Source organism: Papilio polytes, unplaced genomic scaffold (genome assembly GCF_000836215.1).
Source record: "Papilio polytes unplaced genomic scaffold, Ppol_1.0 DF821956.1, whole genome shotgun sequence".
Taxonomy (NCBI): domain Eukaryota; kingdom Metazoa; phylum Arthropoda; class Insecta; order Lepidoptera; family Papilionidae; genus Papilio; species Papilio polytes.
This window is the reverse complement of record NW_013527248.1, coordinates 1,646,420-1,664,188: the sequence shown is the minus strand read 5'-3', so window position 1 is coordinate 1,664,188 and position 17,769 is coordinate 1,646,420. Positions and strand designations below refer to the sequence as shown.

At 33.7% G+C, this 17,769-nt stretch overlaps 2 protein-coding genes across 3 annotated transcripts in view; one reads left to right on the top strand and one right to left on the bottom strand.

The window, feature by feature from the left end:
• The window catches only part of LOC106107619, a 30,117-nt gene that overhangs the window by 7,763 nt on the left and 4,585 nt on the right, over positions 1 to 17,769 (top strand). The window lies entirely within an intron of this gene.
• On the bottom strand, positions 56 to 17,245 carry LOC106107621 (transforming growth factor beta-1-induced transcript 1 protein). Its single transcript, XM_013288552.1, has 6 exons — positions 17,139 to 17,245; positions 7,046 to 7,105; positions 5,017 to 5,190; positions 1,340 to 1,435; positions 940 to 1,074; positions 56 to 572 (listed from the first exon to the last, which is right to left on the bottom strand). Exons 1-6 carry the CDS (start codon positions 17,139 to 17,141, stop codon positions 498 to 500), a joined length of 543 nt encoding a protein of 180 aa, XP_013144006.1. The 5' UTR covers positions 17,142 to 17,245; the 3' UTR covers positions 56 to 497.

Below are 17,769 nucleotides of genomic sequence, written 5' to 3'. Positions count from 1 at the left end.
TTCGTATAACAGTCGTTAATTTGGTATGAAATCTCTTAAATGAAAGAATAATTAAAAACCAAAGTGCTTTATTGAAAACTCATGTCTTCGAGAAGCGTAAAAATATTTTGTCACAATAACAATTCTAAATAGATAAATAGATCGCCGATACAAATATTATATAATCAACTTAACAAAATGTCTTTGTAAAGCGACCGAATGTATACAAAAATATACTGTATTTCTTATAACATAGAGTCGTAATTCTAATGTGATGGTTTAGAAAACTTGCTTAGTACTTAAGCACAAAAATCCTCTTGAATTTTGTGACAAAATATAATGTGATCATATTTTTATGGATATAAATAAGGTGTTTTTATATCAAAAATATTATAAAATAAATAGTTTTAAAAATTAAGCTTCATATAATTTAAGGCAATACAGAGTGCCGCGCTTAGTATGTGCACTTAATGTATATAACATCGTACATCGATGGGTGTGAATGTTTGTGTGTTCGTCTAGGCGCATTTTCCGCACAGCGGCATATTGTCCAGTACAGAGAAGGTGGAGTCCGTCACTGGATTCCTGCATTTCTGGAAAATAAAACGTTTCTGTTAATACCACAAAATGTCTTTCACCTTCGTTATATTTGACGTAGTATTCCAAGTCTAAGAACGTCGCTAACAGCCTTACAAATAAACGCGATATAAATTTAAACTTAGGAATAAACTTATTATAAGCAAAATTTGTCCTAATGTTTGCTTATACTCTGTTTATTCCATAGTTTAATAGTATCTTTGTAAGACTGTTAAAGTCTTTTATTTTAATTACTAAGTTTTCATAATCATTGTTAACCAAAAAGCATACAAATTTCAATGTAGTCTGCCTTTTAAAGATAATCCCTCGACTTACAAACACTCAAGTATTTCTATAACTACATAGAGAAACTATCTATGTTACCTTGCAAGTGAAGCATGCACCATGCCACTTGGCGTTCAGGGCAATAATGGCCTTGTCCACGATAGGTTTGCTGCAACTAGCACAACGGGCTGCGAATTTCTCAGCATAGCATGCCGAGCAGTAAGGCCTGCCAGCCTGCAATTAAATATTACATGGTCCTTATGAGCCGGATAAAATAGATATAAACACAAGGTTCTAATGGGATCAAACCCATAAGGAGAGGGTGTATATTTTTTTATGGGCCTCCCTATGCCGCCCTTTCGTACCCCTGACGTATTGATATCAGGGACTTTGAGAGAGCGTGTATTGGTACACTTAATGACAACAGTGGTTTATGTATGGGTAGTCAGGAAAAAAACAAAGATATAGGCAATTAGCAAATAGGTTAGTTCTTCCATACCTGTTCCATGAAGCCACCACCGCCAAGTTCCTTCCTGCAGCCGCCACATACAAAGTGATTTGCATGCCATGACACTCCCAAAGCTTGAATAACACGCTGAAATAGAAAAAAAAAAATGTTATTGGGCTTATATTATACTGAGATTTGAAACTGTAAAGATTTTGGCTTTTTAAAATTCTACGTTAACGTTTTGCTAAAATATTTTAACATTGGAAATATAGACTACAAGCTGTTCCGCTTTATCGTTAGGCTTTATGCATGCAATTATATAAAAAAAAACTATTTTATTTTTCCATTTGTTCTCAACTGCACATGTCATAATTCAAATGCACAAATGACAACGAAGGCTTTTGACATTGGATAACAATTACAGTTACTCATTCTCAGCTTGCATTTTTTGTCACTTTCCCGCATGGTTTTGCCAGATTATTTACTTCTTAAGTTTAATAGCGTGAAGATATATAGCCTTGATTGTGTTATATATGTAGGGCTTTTACATAAAAGAAGAATTATTCAAAAATATGCTGTGATTGCCAAACTAAGGAGTGTGTGTTTATGTTTTATTACGTTAGTATATATTCGTTTTTAAAGTCATTTTCCTCCACAAAAAAGTGTCAATATGTCAATACATTGCACATTGTACTAAAAATACATTTAAGTACGCCGTTACAATGACGCGTATAAACCTTGCTAATAAATTCATGTTGAAAACATCTTTATGCCCATTGTGTTGTATATTTGGATATGGATCCTCGGACGCATACGATTACATCATCAAAAGCTGTATGAATGATTAAAAGCTTGTCTCCCATAGCTAGACATTACGTTTCTGTTACATGTATAAATAGACTTGAATAGGGTGACGATATTTAAAATCAGATTTGGGACAACAGCTGTATTGTGCATGAATGTCGAATAAAAATTTTTGTATCACCTGCATATGAACCACCTTTTTGTGCAGCAGGTGCGTTAAGGAACAAATTGCATTTTGGCACAGGTGATATTTAAATTGATTTACTTGATAAATTTGTTATAGTGCTTGGAAGTTTAGTTCCTTTACTATATGTGTGGTTTTTGCATTATAAAATAGTTTATATTAAGCAATTAAGGATATGTCCCATTCTGTTAATAAATTGCAGTGTTTCTATTATGGAGATACACTTATCACTGCGCACGGTTGAGCGGACTTTGATTTTTTTCATAAACAAATGATGTCATCGCAGTGACTGAGTGTGTTAGTAAATTGGCTACACCCTAAAGTACCAGTTCAGTTTCTGTGTTAAACTACGTATTATTGTAATTTATGAGGTGTTATTACCTCAACTGTTAAAAAGTGGGTAGGGGAGTTACATGAATTTTCACCAACGAAACATTTGTAAAAAAACATGTTAATAATTTTTTTTGCACATTTCGAAATTCACGGCTGACTCGCATGTAACAAGAAGGACATTGGTTATAAGTGTGGAGGTACACGGGTCGTGGTAGACCTATAAAAAGATTGATGGATTGCGTGAAAGGTGACATGATCAAGAAGGGAGTGATGACTGAGATGAAGGTTGATAGAGTTATTTGGAGGACGTAAACCCGATCCGATTACATTACTGGAGTAGGATAAGGTAGGGGAGATGATGTGGAAACTCACTGCACAGACATACTGCGATGTAATTACTCAAACGCGTGATATTAGTAAAATGACGAAAAAAATAGTATAGTAAAGATAGAACCAGTTTCTACATTTATTGTTAGTGAGATTTCAAGAATTGTTTCCATTATCCAGATATCCAGTTTTAAATTACGATAAACAGACAAAATTGCGGTAACCGGATGATATTATTGCCGAAATTTCTTACGGTCATTAGCGTGTTACGTGTACACGTGGGTGTAGTTTATCATACCGTGTGCAACCGCTGACTCAGTGGCATGTGGACGAAACCACGTGTATTCGTATGTATGTCGCCCTTGAACGTTTATATGTGAGATAGTTTGATGACAACGAGCCTGGAATACTTAGACGTTATTGTGAAATGGAAGATGGAAATGTTTCGTGATTATAGGACGACTAATGTATTTTGATACTTGATTATAGAAATCGATGATATTGGAAAAGTTATTTAGTCAGCAAATTAAGTTATTTTACCTTGAATTTTACTGTTTACGTCTATGTAAATATATATGCATAAAAATTATGAAAGTAAAATGAGTCATATCAGATATATCTTTAAAACAATAGTGAATAGGTTCACTATGCTAATGCTTTGAGGCATATTAACTTGTATCATTTACTTGTAGTTTCAAAAGCAACATAGTAAAAATATTTGCGACTTATTTGTCCGTTTGTTTGTAATATTTAATTAACAAGTACTGACCAATCTATACTATTATAATAAGCGTAAACACACACTTCTTTGTTGCCTAAGATGTCAACCATTACAGCATATTTTTGAATAATTCTTTTTTTATTAAAAAGCCCTACGCTTACGTTAAGCTTTAGGTTATATATTTTCACGCCATTAAACTTAGGGGTAAATGTTTTGGATAAAAATCTTAATGTGGGAAAGAGACCATAAGTTGTTACCAACATCAAGGGAGCAAGATTGCCAAGGTTTATCATTTCATGTCATTTTGACATTTGCTATTGATAATTTGACAAATGTAAACAATAAAATATTTTTTTTATAATTTCATGCGGATGAAGCCGCACGGGAACTGCTAGTCTTTATATATCTTAGTTATTGTAGGAAACCAATGACCGATGCATTTAATTATATTCTTATCATTAAATATGAAAAATATATAATGACTTAATTTCTCTAGCAATTACTCGTTATTAATGCAACGAGCGTAGATAATTTATCTATTTAACTGGAAGTACTATGCATAACGTATAAACTCAAACTTGAATGCGCGCAACGTCTTTAATTGCATGCGATAGATATGTATCAGACGCATCCGAGTGATTTGTTTACATGTGGCACTTCCAGTTGTTATAGATCTGTGTACATTAATAAGTAATTCATTAGTTTACAAGCAGACATCGTAGGTCGGATGTATGTGTCGGAGAGGTTTTTTTTACAATTGACTAGTTTGTTTACTTCCAATGTTTAGTTAGGTGTATTTTTTTAATTACGATAAAAGATTCATTTTTTGGTCCAAGTCCAACGTAATGCGTTCCTTGTATTCGAACCTAGCGATAAAATCATCTTAACGCCGCGTTGATTGTGAGGCGTGGGCTGGGCTATAAAACATTTTACTACCTTACAAGGAGCGGTCTGTTTGCCGGCGTTGCGTCATCTTGTAAATGATTTTTGCGTCATTTTTACATCTACCCAATTAGATCAGTGTCACACTGTCGTAGTTTAAAAAGTAATTCTTATCTTGTACATTAATAAATAAACTAGCTTATTGAAACATCCGTAATATTAATATCTCAATCCCAAGAAGGCATTTTCGTATAGCATAACCTAGAATCTTGTTCTGGGGGTCCTTCAAACGGCTTCTACTACATTAAAGTGCGTAAATATATTAGTTCCATATTTCCAATATGGCGAGGGTTTTAGCAGTAGGTACTAATATTTAGTCTTGATTGCTGCCTATTTAAGAACTAGTTTTACGTCCCTTAAGGTTCCTTCAAGTTTGTGATTTCAAAACGGTGGTGTAACCAGAAGCTGTTAACTCACATCTGTGATAGGCTCCCCGCAGCCGTGGCACCTCGGGCTGTAGTGCTGGGCGTAGCATGGCACGCATACAACGCCGCCGTCGTGCTGGTGGAATTTGGAGCCGTCGATCGGTTTACGGCATGTGTTGCACGCAAAATGCTCCGGATGCCATTTCTTGTTTAGTGCAGTCACGATCTGTAAAAAAAATGAATTCCGGTATATCTATTGACGTTTAGAATTTCAACCTTCTCTCTTTATCCTCGATAAAGTTACAGGGATGTCGAAAGTGTCCTGAACCGCTTCAAGAAAAGAGTGTTTGGCCGTGCGTGCACGCCTCGGCGCGTACATTTTGAAAGTAACTTGAAATTTAAAACTTTTGTCTCTAAATATTTTACTATTTTCACTGCTGTGTCAAATGTTCTTCGTTATTTAAAGCTCTTCCTTTATCGAGATTAAAATAGTTCTCAATTGTTTCGATTGTCCTACGGTAGGACGACGGTTGCTTTTTTAAGACGTTAAAAATGTCTAAGAAAATCAGGAGATGAGTGAATATTATAATAGACATTTCTGAATGCTTTATTCGCTTATCGTCGAGAGGTTTTGCGTTTTATTGTTTTGAAAGGAAATTAAGGCGTGATTATCTGTATGATTTCTAATCAGTCATAAATCTGATGTTATTTTGATTGGCAAGTCCATTAGCTATATCATTAGCATCCGGCTATAATAAGGTTGTGTAAGATGTTAATTTTTTACTTATTTTAATTAATATGTAGAGACTAGCTTTCGCCCGCGGGTTCCGCGGGGAATGGAAAAAAACAAAGGTGAATAGCCTATGTGTTCTACCAGAGTATTCTTTACATCTGTGCCAAATTTCATCGAAATCCTTTCATCCTTTTAGGCTTACTAACAAAAATCAATCCATCTAAACTTTCATATTTATAATATTAGTATGATTAATTTACTTGGTAACCCTATTGACTGAGTTCTAGATTATTTGTTGATACAGAGAATTGTGTCGCTGTTGTAACAATGTTATCGATATCTCGAACTTTCTGATTGGATTTTATTTGCTTGTACACATGTCGACACAAGTGTTTGTTGTGGTTATTGTTTAAATGTTTACGCTTTGTGTAAGAGGTGGAAAATGTTTTATATTAATTCCAAATGTGAATGTATCTTTCGTCACAAAAATGACTTTTTTCTGAATTAAAATGCGAATCTAGCTTGAATAAAATTGAGAAGCAAAGGTTAGCGTAGTATGGACATGTTGTGGGGCGAGACGATGCGGACATAAGTTGTAGATGTAAATGGCAACAGAGGTAGAGGAAGACCGAAGAATTTATGGATGGATTATGCGAAAGCTGATATGCTTAAGAAGGGAGTGAATTCAGATATAATAGCTGATAGAACTCTACGGAAAAGGCAAGGACTTGTTGATGATAAAATAAAGCTAATGTAGCATCCACTATTTGGTATAACTCATTTAGCTATTTCCCATGGTTTTTAATGCTAATTTTTTTGTGTGGGTTGCTCTCTGTACATCAAGATTTATTTGTCGATAAACAATTTATCAATCGATGACGTAATTACAGTGCAAATATTTCTATTTATCATTGCTTTATTTGCACTTAGCTTGTTGACACGGTTTTACTCAACATATTGTAAGGACAATTGACTTTTTGATATTATCTAAGTGGTAGAAAACTAGGTCTATTGAAAAAACATAAATTGGTACAAATTAATGCGATATTACTACGAAATAATTGTGATACAAATGGAATAAAATATGTTACTTGGTGTGAGTCAGGTTTTATTTCTCAATTTAAATTCTTCGGTATGTTAGAAGAGGAGCAAACAGTCTCTAACTACGGCGTTAATTACAACAGTATGATACAAATCTTCAATTTATCTTCTTAATAAATGAGTTTGCACTGATGAAACATTCACATGAAAACATGATACTATGAAGTCATCGCAGTTTTATATAAATTCGGCTAAAGAATCGAGCGATGATTCTACAACGTTAATTTTAATATTTAAAATTACTCACTCTGCCTTGGATCACTGCGTTGCAGCTGTTGCAAATAGCTGGTCCTGCGTCTTTTGTCGACTGCAACAAAAATATACAGTTAAAATTTTGAACGTGACACAGGAATGATTTGTCAGTGTTTTTTTCATTATTTTACTCCGTCCACGTAGAATTAAATAAAAACAAAAGTAGCCTTTGTATTCAAACTGTCAGACAGACAGACAAACTATCCTCAACATCTATGCCTAATTTCATAGAGATCCCTTCAGGAGTTTAGGCTACAAACTCTAACATCTATTTATATAAACTTTCGCATTTATAATAGTAAGATTTTAATGTAATATTGAAGAATGAAGAACTTTATTTAGAGCACAACAAAATAAAATACTGGAAATAAAAATATAAAACTAAGTTTCAATTAGCTAAAAGGGATTGCTAATTGCAGAAGCTATTTCCTTACTGCTCTATATTATTTGTCCCTGTACGTAATTGCATTGATAGTTTGACCTTGTCTCTGCCGAGTGCATGTCTGACCGATAATGTATGCGAGATAACGATCTCGTTCGACTTTGATATGACATCACTTTACAGTGGTAGGGGATTAAGGTATTGACACACTGATATCGATAATTTTATTCGTGCTAACTTTCTAGTATATTTGTCATATCAATATATGATACAAGTGCAGTGACGAGTGCACTAAGGTTATTTTAACGTAAAGTATTCAAGTAAAGATTTTTGAAATAGTAGATTCTATCCTAATGAGTTCATTGGACTTTTAATCAGACCCATAATTTATATTCCTCATACTAAATCTATTCTTAGGGTCACCTTTAATGATTAATGCATCTGAAAACAACAGTAATCCATGGATGCAAGTTGTAAGAGATAGCGATTTTAAAACATCAACTAAAATTAGTATATAGAAATATTGAAATACAAGTCAAGTGTGGTGTGGTCTTAAAGCTGACCGGCCATTACATGAAATGTTTATGTAATTTATATGGCAGCTTCACACGACTGCTTCTTTACAATTACAGATGTCCACTTGGATATGCGACGGCCTTGAGATGGCCTCCCCATGCGCTTTTCTTTCATGTATCTGTTTACTTTACGATGCATTCCTTATTCAATTACGAGATATAAATTATGCAACGGTTGATTATCTAGTGATGTAAATACTTTGTGTAAAATAGCATTTTTATTGGTAAGAAAAGTCTTTTTAAAGTTGAAAATTCTAAACGTATTACCAAAGCCTTTAATTTAATATTATTTTACATCAGTTTTATACATAAACTTTTAAGTTAAAAATTAGTTTTGTAGCATACGAATAAACACATTTTCCTTATGTTAAGAAGACCAGAGCCATTTAAACTTTAAGTAATGACATGTCTTATGAAGTGTTTACAATGCCCAGTTCTAAGACATTTGTAACTCTGTTGATAATTCAATTAGTGTTAACAAGTGATTCATAAAGAGGACCTGTTTTAACGCACGTAGGGTATGCACTCGCCGTATTAGGCATATCAAAGAAAGCGCATCGAAGTCACGCAAATGTGTCATACGTATTTGGACGTCTAAGAAACAATACTCTATGCCTTATTTAGAACATGTAACGGGTCAAGGTTACTATGTCACAGGCGGTGGCGGATATGAACAGTTAAATGCTATATATTTAATGTTACGTATCGGAAAATTTCAAATATGCAGAATGTTATATGTTAAATAATATTAAAGTTTCAATCTGGTAGTAATTGGCAGTAATAAAATTTCCGTATAAACAATATTTCTCATGTGCCGCATTTTTGTCACTCGAAACGTTTAGTGTATTTTTGATGGCTTAATTCTTATTCAATTTATATTAAAAAGTATTTAGGAAATTAATTTGGTTGGTCAACACGCTATAGCTTATGCAATTGGGCCAGTCGTCAATTAGTAATGTAGGGCGTTGACGCAAGGTCAAGGTGCGTTGCGATTTGTAACGTAAGACAAGGAAATTAACCTTGTGCAGTTTGTCAACTTGTATTACTAAAGATTGTAAACAACAGCGAATCCAGGGGGGAGGTCATGGGGGTCATGACCCCCCCATGGGCTGGTTGGTTAAGAGTATAACAAAATATATTTACATATTTTGTCAAGCTCTTGACTTGACCACCACTATGTGACCCTCCCCTGGCGCCATTGTTGCATATGATTCACTGTCACAAATTCATGATAATTGTTTTTACACGAGCTTTTTCTTTATCTTTCAACAATCTTTGTTGAGTAAATTTTCAGTAAAAACTGAGACAGTTTTTTTCACATTTTTTAGTCAAAATACTACCTTAGTCATATTGAAAATAAGCGTAATCTTAATTTAATAAACAATTAACTTTATATATAAGCTTGTTTACTAAAAAAACAAGCTTTAATCCGCATAAGCTATAAAAACCGTATTACAGTTTCCGATACATGTAATATACATTAAAGGAATGACCTCATACAAACGACATTCGATTATTTTTATAACCACTTAAAATGTTGATAAACACACAGATTAACGTAGCAAATATTTATTTCCTGTTTGAAAGCAATGCAATAAACAGAATTACATCTCACTATTTTCAAAAGATAATGAGAGATAATGAGATATCGTTTCTCGTGCGCACAGCAAAGGAGTGGAATAAGTTGCCGGCGTCAGTGGTCCCGTCAAGTTATAACGTAGGTGCCTTCAAGAGCAGTGTGAATCGGTACTTAATAAACTAGCGCGTACCATCCTTCGACCACATCTTCACTTTGGTCTAGGTGGGATAGTAGTCAAGCGCTGGTTTCTACATGATAAAAAATGAAGATATGTTTTTACATATTTATAAGCAGTGGAAACCAACAGTTAAAAAAGTCAAATGATTTCCTGTCAATGATCGGATTCGAAAGAAATTACGATGAGTTGAAAATGTTATAAGAAACTAAACTTTCGAAGCAAAAATAATTCCGATTAAAAAATAATAACAACTAGGATATGCATTTGATAAAACAATAGGGTGTTCAAATGAAACATAATTTTCCACTTATCTAATAGTGATCTAACACGCGAAGGATATTATATCGGCAAACAAACGCCATCTAAGCGAGTCAATTGCCAGTCCATTTTGTTTGCTATTGCATTAAGTTAAACGATGTGGAATTGTTGGTAGCGCCACTTTAAAAGGTCATTTAGAGGTCATCCATAGACTAGGAACTCTATATTGTTTCGGTTGTACATATTTTTAACATACCTTGACAGCAGAGAAGAGGCACAGACAAAAGAGATAGTCATTGTTAATGGAACGAGAAAGATGAAAAAAGGTGACAGGAGAAAGATCAGAAACAAGCAGAATATTGTCATTCTTCTGATTCTTTACAAATTAAAAAAAATTATAATACTATAATATACCAATACACGATAACATAATTCATTATATGAAGCATGTTTCCTAAAAATAAATTTAAACATTCGTATTGCAATGCCAGTACAAATAAAAGAGAAAATTGATTGTTGCATGTTATTGAAACATTGTCCGATAGTGATAACGTTTGGTTGATAATGCTGTTTCGATGTTGTAGATAAACTACGGATATGAAGTCTCTGATTAAAGCCGGTGTATATATAGAAATTATTAACCCGAATATTACAATTTTCATGGAATTGTTACTAAAGAAAAATTACCAAAAGGAAGCTCGAGGAATCATAACATTAGTTCCAAAGTTAAATCCCTCCAAAAAGTCGTGAGAGAAGCGAAGGAGTAGGAGATAGTAAACGAGCAAGAAGCTATTCATTTCGCCAATGCGAAGTGCTCATCATCATGTTCAGCAATAGGTCGTCCAATAATGAACGTAGGCCCCCCACATTGATTATGCCCGGTCTCGGTCCTATGCCGCCCGCATCCAGTGCACTCCCCTTGACCAAACCAACATTGACCACCAAGTGCTCGACTTTTGCAACAAATTTCAATATTGCAGATGACATCACATGAAATTCGAAAATCTAAGAACACATTGGTACATAGCGAGGATTAATTCTGGACGTATAGATTTTTCGGTTAAGTTTAACAACTCAACGGTCTCGTAGATGCGTTGCTTATATACATAGGAAGTAAATAACTCAATATTAGACCTGTGTGTTCCTTGATTTAACCATATTAAGAATTGATTGGTCTGTAAAACGAATGATCAAAGAAACGTAACCGTTACTCCTTTACAGTAACAATACGCAATCAGGAACAATGCAGACAATAATTGTCACAAATTTTTATTCATTACCTATGACGTCATCGATTTCATTCAGTTGTACTAACTGCACCCTTTATGTCATAGCGACTTTGTAATTAGCATGATAAGATTGAAAAATAATGATTTATAGTACCCAAAATTGTAATGGGCTCGAACCCGAGTGATTTACGAGTAAGTGATCACTTGAACTCAGTATTTAAGACTAGTGATCTGGGCTTTGCTAGCACTAACTTTTTGAAACAATTGACGAACGCTTTAATCGTACCTCTCTATCGCTTGTTCAGCTCTCTTACTCGCACGCTTGGATCAAGCTGAGCGTGACAATGAACCATGCTTTTTTGTGTCTGCAGCCGATCACTGATTTATAACACGCTATGATGACGAAATTTACTGGACCAGGCAAAGGCCGTATTGCCCCTGATGATGATCACGACAATAACATGCATAGTATCTTAGTATTCCAAAGATAGTAAAAATATTAACAATTTAATAATACGTACAATTGTTTTGCTCGGAAATCCACGGTTAAATTATATACAAGAAATTCCGTCTTATATCATCTCTAAATAGACCTAATATATTAGGTTCATATTATTAGTCATACTCTGGAATTATTACAAGTTATGAGCAATGTGTCCTTTGCCCTGCTCAGGGTCGCTTCTGATATGAAATTGTCAACGCTTGCTGTACTAATGCGGCCCTTTTTATAGACATTATAAATAACTAACGATATTATACTATCGAAAGCATTGATCGTAACAATTTTGTTTACTGCCTCTAACTTTGCCAAGATACCATCTTTTAAACAATAAAAGCTTATTTCGTGTTTTATTGCATAAAAACTTGATAGTTTTTTTTTTATTTTTACTATAGCCATCTTCACTTATTACGTAGATAGTGCTACGAAAGTTATTTTTGACCGACTTCCTAAAAGAAGGGGGTACTCAATTGTTCTGTATATTTTTTTATATGTTTAACATGTCTCCGGCTCTGGTGGACTGATTTTGATGATTATTTTTTTACCCGAAAGGTAGTCCTTGCAGATGTCCCATTATTTTTTTTTTAAGTCTGAGTCAAAGACTACGGCATAGTTGTTTATATGCGTTTCTTTTTACACAATAACGAATAGTTTTTTTTATAACTGTTATCTTTATAATAGATTTAGGTTTTATTGTATCGCATTTTAAGTGATTATCGCAGCAATATTCTAAGATAAATATGAACTATCAGTTATGTCGTAATATGAAACTCTATAGATAGTAATTATCGTTTATGACTTTTATTTCTTTTGGTAATTCGATAGTGTTTCGAAATACTCTGAATAGGTAATTTTTCCAGGAACGTACAGCAAATTTTTAAGTTTCTACTATCATAACAAATGTACTGAAATATATTGCTATCCCTCTAATTATTACTGACGATAAAAGTGATAGCAATGTTTATACTTACAAAATGTTACTTACATAAAGCATTTTTCTTAATTTGTGATGTTTAGTAAAAATATACGATTTTCCCCTCGTTTCACATATTCAAGAAGTATTCTTTCTCCGCGCCCACACTGCTCGCTTCTTTTAGATTATCAAGGTCTTCTAGAGAATTACATGCATTAATTTCATTCTTCATTTCACACAAACTCTCCACAAGACATTAGCCTTTTGTTAAAAATAATTTATACAAGCTTTCGGCCGAAAAGTTCGAATATTCAGTTAAAAATGTCAGAACTAAACGGAGCAGGGTTAAGGGCCTGTCTCACCAAATTGTAAGTTGTCTGATAAACAAACGTGTTACCTTATCTGACAATGACGTCATTTATAATCAATCTGGGCCTCTATCAGCCAGTGGTAGGACAGGCCCTTAATCTCGCATCATTAATTCATTTCACTCGTCACGTATAACAGTGCAACACGAATGAGGTCAGATGTATTCGTTAATTATGCAAATAATTGGTATTGTATTCAAAACATTGGTACGACCTTAGCTGCAGCCCTGCACTCCAGCGGGATCATCCAGCACTAAAATAGTATCGCGTGGGATGCATTGTGATCGACGCGCCCGCCATTGTGAGGAATATCAGCTTTTGTCCGATTTTGTAATAGACTATACGTGCTGACGATAGTATTTGCTCTCTCTCTAGAGAGATAGCCTGCGTTTGGTATTCGTACGATTTTTATAATATAACCAGCTGTTTCATTCGGCTTCATCCGCATGAAATTATAAAAAAGTTTATTTTATTGTTTACATTTGTGAAGTTCACAATTGTAAATTCCAAAATTACCGTAACAATAAAAACCTTGCTTCCTTAATGTTGACAGCTTGTAGTTTAAGGTCCCTTTCCCACATGACATTTTTATTTCAATTTGTTTACCTAGGGAGTTTAATAGCGTGAAAATATATAGCCTATATCGTGTCGAAGTGTAGAGCTTTTTTATTAAAAAAGGAATTATTCGTAAATACGCTGTGATTGCTGTCATCTTACGCCACAGTGTGTGTGTTTACTCTTTATTATATTTTATAATTATAATACAAGGTTCTTACATGACGAAAATTTCGTGAACTACAGTTAGAAAAACAAGCTTACTATGTCTTGGCACGTAATAAATCTTTATGTGATTTATTATGCTCGTAAAATTAATGTAGTGGTTTTTTACAAAGTAACGCCGGTTTTGAACTGCACATAAACTGTGACTTGACAGTTGATTGTTTGTTATTATATTGTGCGGAATATAGTCTTGTTTGCAATTTTATTGTATATCGCAGTAATTAAGTAAGCTGTGCATACTGAGGGTCTATCACAAACATTTGTATGATAGTTGCGAGATTCTATTCTTAAAATTTACATATTTAGATTCTTTTAAACAGATGTTATAAAGCAATAGAATAACTAAATAAAAATGTGAGTAGAAAATTACTTTAATGACAGATTTACTTATGTCTTAGTCTAAAAATTTCTCTTAAATTACGTGATTTAACAGTACCCCATAAAACTCACCGACATGAGATCTATTTCGGCGGCCACCTGTTACACCGTGCATACAAATTGTGTGACTAACAATAAGACGGGCGGACCGTGTGAAAATGTGAGGTGTACACTTATTTATAATAGTAATAGTTGCGAGTCGCGACGAGTCGAAATAGATTTTTATATGTTTGTACGTTTATTGGGTACAGTGGGTGGAGGTCGGTATGAAATGGGAGAGTTTCACACAAGGGTTGAACAGTGAGGCTGAATATTGCAGTACTGTTATTAAACGGGTTAACAAGCATAGGTACGGTTTTATCCCTTGGATATCTGGAAGCAATGTTGCACTCTAAACAATTTTGGTCAAATTTCACATTTCATTGTCTTCTCCCAAGTCAGGATGTCTTTGTAGATTTCATTCTTGATATCTAAATAGTACTGCAATGTTAGCTGCTCTGTCTCACTGTTCTTCGTGTGAAACTAGTTACTGAGCGGTTTTCTGATGCTGTTTTCATTTGTCAAACCGAGCTTTAGCAGAGTATTTGTCATGGTCAATGTTTCTAGTAATATGTTTTGTGGAAAATTTTCATATTATTTATGTTTTGGCAAACTGTATGAACATTATTAATTATTATACTTCGAATTGTTAGTAAATCTAAGAAGCGAAGATTATTTTGAATATACCTAAAATAAAATAAATCTTCAAGTTCAATTGCAATAATGTCGCAAAAATGAGTGGATTTCTAAAAAAAATCCTAACTGTAAATAACAAAGTAATTGGCAATCTTTTTAGATCCCGGATTAAAATGCAAATCGTTAACGCAATGGACGCTTTTGTAGACGTACAAGAATAACCCAATGTTTACAACCGTCACGGCAATTCTCAATCTCTAAACAGTTTGTCTTTCAGATAATAGAATCATCAAGAAAATCTCTGGATAGAATTGGAACGACAAATAAAAAAATCTAGGTCGACAAGATCAGAATAGTCTAGGACTATGTTTACTAAAATCTAATTTAATAACCTGCTAAATTCAAATGTTTTATAGTTTTTTTTTGGGTTAGAAACCACCTCATATTTAGAACTCTTTATTATAGTATTATCACGATGAATTAGGAAAGAATAAAGATATTAGAGGACAAACGGGTTATAAATTATTGTGCGATGCTGTCGACTATTTTGACCCGGGTGAAAGTAAAATAATTTTACTACAACTCAATAGCACCTTCCTTGTCGAAAATGAGCCATTAGTTCCTCGTACTTTTCGGTGGTTTGTCTTCTATGTACTTCTTATTAGATTTTATATATTGTCTTGAAGAACTAGCCTCACCGGGGCAATTAATTTTGTCTGACTATATTCACATACCATTGCACATTGAGATCAAGTTAGATAACTTAAAGTTTTCCTGCTTCTACTTGATACTCCAGCACCCGCACCGCAAAACGTAATGACAATATAAATATATCAACTTGTAGCGGAATTGTTTTACCCAGAACTGAATGGTTTCGTTTTCCTCGTGTTTGTTTTAAACTAAAATAGAATAATGACTGCAAGTACTGATTGCTTGTTTTATTGTTTACTACGTTGAGGTGTGCGTAGTCATTACGTTCTCAATTAACATATTTCCAATAACTACCAAATTGGTCTATACTATTATAATAAATCGTAAACACACACATCTTTGTTGCCTAAGATGTCAGCAATTACAGCATATTTTTGAATGTATCCTTTTTTGATGAAAAAAGCACAACACTTACGTCACGCTTTAGGCTATATATTTTCACGCCATTAAATTTAGGGGTCAAATATTTTTGATAAAAACCTTAATGTGGGAAAGAGACCATAAGTTATGAAAAATCTCTTAAGTCCTTTGCCTTTCGTATAACGGAGATTCGTGATGGAACGATACATTGAGTTGTTGTGTCGTGTCGTATACAAAAAACATCGAATTAATTAATTCGGCTTCCGAATGTTCATTTTTTGGAATACATCATGACTCAGACCGTGGAAATATTAATTCGTTGACTTGTTGTGTGTACTTATAAATGATTGTTAGGTTTGCTTGTAGAAATTTTATTATCAGATAAAAAGCAGAAAATCCTAAGAGAATTCATAAATTTACTAACTTCTGTCTTCAAATATGTTTTCTCTAATCTCTAGGCAATATACAAGCGGTAACACTTTGTAGTGTTTAAAGAAATCGGACGACCTGAATACTGGCTTGGTCATAATTGCTGGCATAAAGTAGCTTAATGTAAACAAACTGTCCTGTGCTACTGTCTGACTTTATTGTCCAAATGCAAACTAAGCAATAGGCCTTTGTTGACATGAGTTATGTTTACCCTCTGACCTTGACCCCATGAGAACGTAAATCTCAAAGTTGAATTTTTAAGTTTAGTTAACTATAGTATTTTCTGATAGATAATTCCACGTTTTCATACAAGTAATTCATATTTCCGTTTGATTTTAAAAGAAAATGTATACGTTTGAAAATAGTAAATATTTTTTTAATAATTGAACGCCGACGATATCTACGTTACGGTACGTAGTACGAAAATATAACAAAACACGTTGTTATGTCGCGTGCAAAATTAACGCATTTTTCAATGTTTTCGTGGAATCGTTTTTCTCATCTATTTATAAACGTTAACGCTAATAATTTCGCGTTTCGTAAGTTGCTATAAAACTGTCATTCGAATAGTTCTATTTTAAAAATAATCTCTCTTCAACTACAACAATTTCTATTTATTTTTACGATAGATTTATTTTAAAAGTTTTTCCTTATAATTTATGTTAAGGACAAAAAAGAAAGAAAACATAGTTTGTCTATCTTCTATAATTTTATGTATTTTTTTATTAAAATAGAAAATGTGAATTTATAATCATAATTGTAATCGAAACTCACCATTGTATCCGAGTGTGCGTCCTTTAGTGATGTAACACGCGCGCGTTCACTGCCGTTTCGAATCAGACTGATCGCGCGCTGCCTCGTCCCGTGCTGTTACCTCCTGACGATTCTATCGATATATCCTTAAGCTCTTATTAATTAATATTACTCATTCTGGACTAGTTTAAATTTACCGATACGATAAAATTGTAACGCACGACGGCAATATTCCAACTATTCCCCATCTTACATTGCAATTATACGGTTTGGGTTTCGTTCATTGCTATCTGAATCATGCTAGTGCATGCTATCTATCGCCACTTCACTTGCGTTGCGGTAAAACATAAGATTCTTCCTAGAATCGGATTGAAGAAATATAGCGTGTAATTTTATCTATTTTAATAAAACATTAGTAAAAAATTTGACTAAAACATATATTATTTGAATCTGCAATAATAATATGACTGTAATTATCCTTTTGAATGTTTGTTTTATATAAATATATCGATAAAAACAGGCCATCACTAGTGCGAAGACGAAAATATAGGCGCCTTATCGTAGATGACGTAATCGTTGCATATACCGGGAATTGCACGGATTGGAGGCTGGGAGTAGTTGCGACCCGATGAAAGTAGATTTAGGGGCACGT